The following is a 7,788-nucleotide window of genomic DNA, read 5'->3' as shown; positions in this document are numbered from 1 at the left end:
GAATGTAAGTGAAATCAACCATAAGCGCAAGAGAGGTAATAATGAGACTTCGTCAAAATTATGGCGCTCATGTTTAGGCCATATTTCGAAGGGGAGAATGGAGCGTCTCATTAGAGAAGAGATACTCCCTAAATTAGACTTCTCTGACTTAGATCAATGCGTTGATTGTATTAAGGGAAAATTTGCGCAGTTCAGGATTATTAGAATTAATTCACACTGACATCTGCGGTCCATTTAATGTAAGATCAGTGGATGGGTTTAGTTATTTCATTACTTTCACTGATGATTTCTACCGTTATGGTTATATTTACCCTATAAGAGAAAAGTCTAAAGCACTCGATAAGTTTAAAATCTTCAAAGCTGAAGTAGAAAATCAGCATGAGTTGAAGATTAAAGTGGTAAGATCAGACAGAGGGGGCGAATATTATGGGAGACATGCCATATATGGACAAATCCCCGGTCCCTTTGCTAAGTTCTTTCAAGAAAATGGAATAGTAGCTCAGTATTCCACTCCTGGCGAACCTCAGCAAAATGGAGTAGCTGAGAGAAAAAACCGCACTTTAATGAACATGGTGCGTAGTATGCTCAGTAACTCTACATTTCCAGTGAGTTTATGGATGAAAGCGCTAAAGACTGCCGCACACATAAGCAATCGTGCTCCTAGACTCCTTATGAGCTCTAGACTGGTAGGAAACCCAGCATGAATTATATGCATGTTTGGGGTTGTGCAACAGAGGCGAAATTATTTAATCCATCCCTTAGAAAATTAGATCCTAAGACAGAAAGCTGCTACTTCACTGGCTATCCGGAAAAATCAAAGGGATACAAATTTTATTGTCTTAAGGGTGCCACTAAGTTTGTTGAGACAAGGCATGCTGTTTTCTTAGAGGAAAATGGATGCACTGAGCCTAGGCAAATTGATCTTGAGGAAATGCGGACTTATGAGCCCATGCCGATGACTTGGGATTATTATGTGCCCATGACTCAGTTTACCGCACCGACTCAGGTAGTTGATCTTCCAGAAGTTAATGCGGAGAGAACACCTGACATAAGTGAGTATGAGAATGTGCCTGTAAATAATGAGCATCAAAATGAAATTGTAGAAGAGCCTGCTGAGGTTACACAGGATCAAACCACTAATGGGACATCAGAGGTTCAGCAAGAGCAAGAAGTTGAATCTGCTCCCGCAGTGGAACCACAAACTCTAAGAAGATCGACACGAGAAAGGAAAACAACTGTCTCAGAACATTTCGTGTATTTAAGTGAAGGACACGGTATGGGAAAGGTTGATGATCCGAACTCGTTTAAGGAAGCGATGAGTAGTGAATACTCCCACAAGTGGATTGAGGCCATGGAAGAAGAGCTGAAATCCATGAGCACAAATAAGGTTTGGGACTTGGTAGAAATTCCTGATGGAGCAAAGAAAGTAGGCTGTAAATGGGTCTATAAAACTAAGTATGACTCCAAAGGGAAAATTGAACGGTTCAAAGCAAGACTTGTGGCTAAGGGATTCACATAGAGAGAAGGCGATTATACAGAAACCTTCTTGCCTGTCTCAAAGAAAGACTCGTTCAGAATCGTTATGGCTCTAGTAGCACATTTCGATCTCAAGTTACATCAGATGGACGTTAAGACTGCGTTCCTTAACGGTGATTTGCATGAGAGTGTATACATGGCGCAACCGGAAGGTTTCGTTATGGAAGGCAAAGAACAGTTAGGATGCAAACTAAAGAAATCCATTTATGGATTAAAACAAGCGTCCAGACAATGATACTTTAAGTTTGATGAAGTAATTAAGAAATCAGGCTTCGTTGAAAATGTAGTGGACAATTGCATATACATTAAGATCAAGGGGAGCTCTTTTATCATTCTCGTGCTTTACGTGGATGACATCCTATTAGCAAGCAGAGATAAGAACTTGCTGTATGAGACAAAAGGATTTCTCTCATTGAACTTTGACATGAAGGATCTCGGTGATGCCTCTTATGTTCTGGGCATTGAGATACACCAAGACAGGTCCAAGGGTGCATTAGGACTATCTCAAAAGGCATATATAGAGAAAGTTCTTAAAAGATATAATATGCACAAATGTTCAAGCACAGCTGCTCGAGTTGTTAAGAGCGATAAGTTTGGGCAATTTCAAAGTCCTAGGAATCAATTAGAAATTGATCAAATGAGAACGATTCCATATGCTTCAGCTGTCAGAAGCATTATGTATGCACAAGTGTGTACTCGTCCTGACTTAGCATTCATTACCGGGATGCTTGGCAGATTTCAATCTAATCCAGGTATGGACCACTGGAAAGCGATTAAGAAAGTTCTGCATTATTTGCAGGGCACTAAGGAATACATGCTCACATATAAGAAAACTAAGAATTTAGAAGTAGTTGACTATTCAGACACCGACTTTGCAGGATGTGTTGACACTAAGAAGTCGACACCAAGTTATGTCTTCACACTTGCAAATGGAGCGATTTCATGGAAAAGTTCCAAACAATCACTTATAGCAGTATCCACGATGCAAGCTGAGTTCGTGGCATGTTACGAGGTCGTATGGCAAGCTATGTGGCTTGAGGGTTTTATTCCCAGACTAAGAGTGGTAAATAGCATAAGTAAACCACTAAGATTATACTACGATAATAAAGTTGCAGTTTTCCATGCTAACAACAACAAATCGAGTGGCGCTGCCAAGCACATTGAGATTAAGTATTTTGTTGTGAAGGATAGAATCCAAGATCATGCTATTGAGTTAGAGCATATAAGCACTAAGTAAATACTCGCGAATCCACTAACGAAAGGCTTACCTCCCAATATTTTTCATGAGCTTATTGCCGTCATGGGATTATCGGATAGCCTGTGATCTTGGAAGGGTCGTAAGACAACTACCTCCCATTAGATTGAGTAGTTCTGTGCATTGTAGGCAACTGTGTTGTAGTGGGATTCGTTCACTATTGTAAATCATTGTCTCTTGCATAACTCTACTTTAAAGTATGGCATTAGTTATCGGTCTTTAGACCAAAGGGGAGAATGTTGGAATTTTTGGTGGTCAAAAATGCCGAAAATCCAGAAAATGAGAAAATAGGAAAAAGAGGATAAGAATGCCGTTAGATCCCGTTCCGCGCCCTGATAGGAAGAGCAACCATACACATGTTTGCGGCCCCAGGTCGCCCAGCGCCATAATAAATAGTGGGGCCCGGCCTTTGGAAAGTCAGTCCAACTGAGTCCAAACCCTAGCCGCCCCACTACAGCCACCCTATCTGTGGCGGCGCTGGAGCCTCCTGAAGACCGTCGCCAACCCGCCGCCGCCGTCCCTGGAATGTGCCAGTGGTGACCTGAAGGCAGGCGGTACCCACGACGATCTCCTTCAATTACGTCGGGTACAACTACGGGAGCGACTACGGCCCCTACGTCGCTCTCGTCCCCAACCAAGATGGCCGGAACATCTGCTACGTCTGCGATGCCATTTCTTCCTGGTCTAGATCTACAACTTGTCATTTCATTTGGGTTGTGCTCATGTTGATTAGGTGCTAGATCCTGGAAATGTTAAGTACTAAGTCATGTTTTTTCCTACAGGATCAGATCCGCCAAAATGCCAGTAATATGGCCCTTCAGCACCGCCTTATCCAAAAGAGCACTCAAACATCTTCAGTTGCTTCCTATGCATGCTAGCACACTCAACTGTCATATGTCCCGGTGCTTGCATTTGTAGCAAATGGGGTCGTTAGTACAGTCCAGTTGATGATGACCAACTTCAGTGCAATGGAAACACTTGACTGAATCCCCCGATTTGGTGGCCCCCTGGCTGGAGCTAGACTTGTTCTTAGCTTTCTCTAATTCCTTTCTCAGATCAGGACGAGGCTTGTACTCCCCTTTAGGACCCTGCCTATCTCCTTTCATGGATTGAGCATCTCTGTTATCATGAGGGTAGAAAGCCCCCTTGCTCCCTCCCTCTCTGTACTGATTCGGCTGCTCCGTGCAGTCGAATCCCTGAGATTGCTGCTCCTCGCAGTGGAAATCCCTGTATCCCGCTCTAGAACCCTCACCTGATCTGGTTGCGCCCCCCCCCTTTGAAGCTTGTGTTGCAGATCCCTCTCCGAAAAGCCTCAATCAAGGAGGTCGTCCTCATCCATCCAATCCTCATAGTCAGATCTCCGCTTCACTGGGCTCTGTGGCGGCGGAGGTGGGCGGCGAGCCATCTCCTTCCCCCTGACAGCTTGGGCAAACGTTTGCACTAGCGGCGCCGCCACAATTCGCCAGACCTTCTTCGCCTTCCAACTAAACCTTTGGATCTCAAATCGGTGAGCAGGGTATCCAATCACTTCTATCGCACTAGCTTTAGAGATCCATAGCCACCGTGGGCCAGCAGGCCTCCACAAGTGATTATGGATCCCCGCGTGGGTGAGCCCATCACTGTAGAGCATAGACCGATACCTCAATTCCAAAATTGCCCCCGATGCATTTGGAACCGCAGTGTCCCTCGCAATTTGCTCTGTTCCATCTTCCATCCCCTCCTTGGAATCCTTGATCTCGGCGAAGCTCGCAAAGCTCGCCATCTCGAGCTCACAATGATCAACACCCCGCGTTGAACCATGAGAATCCCGACAACTCGGCGCACAAAACAGGTGTTGCTTGATCTCCAACGCCAGGCGTTCCCGATCCATCTGGCGGCTCCATGCCATGGAGAGAGGGGGATTGTGCCTGCTCAGTGGGGCCGAAGCAGCCCGGTGACCCGGACCCGGGGAACAACCCCGTCCCATAGGTAGGCTCACCGGCAAGCGAGCAGGGTCCCCTCCCATGGAGGCCCCGCTGCCGCGCCGCCGAAATACATTTCTCTTTGGCCACTTCTATGGAATGAGCTATTACATACACCTCATGTCTTCTCCTGTGGGTCATTGATTTCCTGCATGCTTTTTGTGGTGCATTCAAGCCCTTTGAAATATTGCTGTGTTTTGAATTCTTATAGATCCTACCTAGCTGCTCCAATACCATCAGTCCATCAAGTGTTTATCTGCTTATCCTCTCTAATGGATATAGAAAACTACATGATTCTAACATGACTATTGACTACTGAGCGCGCGTTCTGGTGGTACATGCCAAGTATTCCTTTGCTGGAGCATTGGAAAGTCAAACCATGAAGCAGGAAGAAACAGAGACTTGACAGATTATTTTCTGCTTCAGAATCCCTGAGGTAAGTATTATGACACTAGGAATAAGAAATACAGTGGACGACGATCAGGCCTGCTAACTACAAGACGATATGGCCATGGGTAAGTATTCCTTTGCTGGAGCATCGGAATGTCAAATTGTCAACTGTTGTCTTCAATATATTAGAGTATCCTTTGTGCAGTGCAGCATTTTAAGACTATTTACAAGAGTTGACATGTACAGACTCTACAACAGTATACAAGATCTGACAGCATAACCCTTGCATCGAAGCATAGAAAAACCATGAAGTAGGAAGAAACAGAGACTTGACAGATTATTTTCTGCTTCAGAATCCTTGAGGTAAGTATTATGACACAAGGAATAAGAATTACAGTAGATTCCATACCATAACATAATCAGGCTTACTAACTACAAGATGATATGGCCATGGGTAAGGCATCTATCTATTATCATCGTCCACTTGAGAGGCTGGACGTCATGCAACTGCTGCCAACTGTGGACGCCAATGCTGAATATTGGTCAAAACCTTCATTTAGCATCAGGCCCAACACACCGTAACTTATGTTTGTGGGCATCAGCTCCGGGAGTGGCATCTCACCGTTAAGGTATTGTATGACTTGACGCATATTAGGCCTTGCATTGCAAAATGGATGTGCACACAACAAACCAAGATTTAATGCCAGCCTGACCTCATCAGAGTTGTAGTTGCCTTGTAATCTACTGTCAAGTGTGTATGTGAGTGATCCTTTGTGCCAATGCTCAACAGCCCAATCAACCAAGATCTGGGAACTATCATCTGCATGACTATTGATAGGCCTTTGCCCGCAGGTTACTTCAAGAATGAAAATGCCAAATGCATAGATATCTGTCTGAGTTGTTGCCTTACCGGTGCGTGCCAGTTCTGGAGCTAGATACCCCATTGTACCAACCACATGGGTTGTTTGTGGATCAGTGCCATGATCATACAGTCTTGCAAGACCAAAGTCACCTAGGCGTCCATTCATCTCACTGTCAAGGAGCACATTGCTTGCCTTGATATCTCGATGAATTACAACTTTCTCCCACCTCTCATGGAGGTAGAATAGGCCGGATGCTACACCTTTGATGATTTGAAACCTTTGAGCCCAATTCAGAGTGGGTTTGCCCTCTTCACAATGTAAATACTTGTCAAGACTGCCATTTGACATATATTCATATACCAATAGGAGTTCACCTTTTCTTCTACAATAACCGAGTAGCTGGACAAGGTTGCGATGTCGGAGCCGGCCAATACTGACAATCTCAGCAACAAGCTCCTTCATTCCCTGCTTTGACTCATGGGACACTCTCTTTACAGCAACCTCCAATTTTGAGACAGAGAGCAGACCAGGGACCAGGGAGTATGTCAGGGAAGTCTCGTTTGACTATATAACCATGTATAGCTGGAATAATATTTCTGGTCAATTGAATCCAATGGGAAATTTTCCTAATTTCCCATTGCTGATCCAAGAAATAAACATCTATATTAATTCCTATGAAATTCCTTTGGGATGTGTTGTTGCATAGGAATTTGGAAGATTTTCTAGCATAATTAGCATCCACTACTGGAAAACGAGCCAAAGGTCCAGGCTAAAAGTACTAGTTCATATTATAACCGGTACTAATACTAGGCATTGGTACCAGTTGCAACAATAGCCGGTACTCTTGGCCTGTGCCAACGGTGGTAAGTTGCGCCGCGTCAGAAACCGGTACCAATTGAATATCAGAGACACCGGTTAAAACCATGAGCCGGTTCCGATTGGCCCATGCATTAATGGCACCGGGTAATGGCACGACCCAGTGCCTTTGGAGCAGACATCGGCACCGGGTCATACCACAACCCGGGGCCAACGAAGGTGACAGGCCTTAGGTACCGGTTCAAACAACCACTCGGCACCCAAAAAAAAAATGACCAACTCGCGATATTATTAAGTCCCTGGCCGTCGGCACCTGAGCTCTCATCTCTCTACCCCTCATTTTTATACCTCTCTATCTCTCTCTACCTTATCCTCGGCGCAGGGACGCAGCGCCTGCTCCAGCGGCGGAGGCTGCGGCGCGGACGCAGACGCGGAAGCAGCAGCTCCCTGGGAAGCAGCCGCCGCCGCCGCGCGCCGCGCATGGCCTCAAGCCGATCAAGCAGGCTCCGGCGCCACGGGGTAGAGGTTTCATCCTCGGGCCCTTGGAGATCCACCACGGCGTCTACATCAAGCCTGGGGCCGCAGCGACGGCGTGGGTCAAGCCGTTCTCCAAGCTCAGTGCCATTCGAGAAGAAGGTCAACATTCCAGGCAGCAGGCCGTTCGATTTCTTTTTTTATGTGATTTTTTATTCACGAACTATAATCAATCGTTTGGCAAACTTCTTTTTTTGGATCTATTAATCCTTAAGGTTAGGCATTTGTAGCTCGAGTTTCGTTTCGAATTGTTGTGATTTGAGGAAGTAATTTGGATTTGAAGTTTCGTGGCTCCTCTCGTTTTCCCCTTGTCTTCCTTCGGTTCTTGCGCAGGAAAGAGACAACAGCCGAGCGAGCGGGAGCACACGTGGCCTGAGGCAAAGCACGCGCAACGCGTCGGCCAGCAGCTCGCGAGGTAGTGCACGCGACGCTG

General features: G+C 45.7%; 1 protein-coding gene across 1 annotated transcript; it reads right to left on the bottom strand.

Moving 5' to 3' along the window:
- Positions 1-5,540: 5,540 nt before the first annotated feature.
- LOC120701960 (L-type lectin-domain containing receptor kinase SIT2-like) lies at positions 5,541-6,930 on the bottom strand. The gene is made up of 2 exons (XM_039985749.1): positions 6,826-6,930; positions 5,541-6,569 (listed from the first exon to the last, which is right to left on the bottom strand). The coding sequence occupies exons 1-2, from the start codon at positions 6,928-6,930 to the stop codon at positions 5,616-5,618; spliced, it is 1,059 nt and encodes a 352-aa protein (XP_039841683.1). The 3' UTR covers positions 5,541-5,615.
- Positions 6,931-7,788: the final 858 nt, after the last annotated feature.

This window comes from Panicum virgatum, chromosome 4K (assembly GCF_016808335.1).
Source record: "Panicum virgatum strain AP13 chromosome 4K, P.virgatum_v5, whole genome shotgun sequence".
Taxonomy (NCBI): domain Eukaryota; kingdom Viridiplantae; phylum Streptophyta; class Magnoliopsida; order Poales; family Poaceae; genus Panicum; species Panicum virgatum.
The sequence above is the reverse complement of the archived record's forward strand: the minus strand, read 5'-3'. Positions and strand labels throughout refer to the sequence as shown.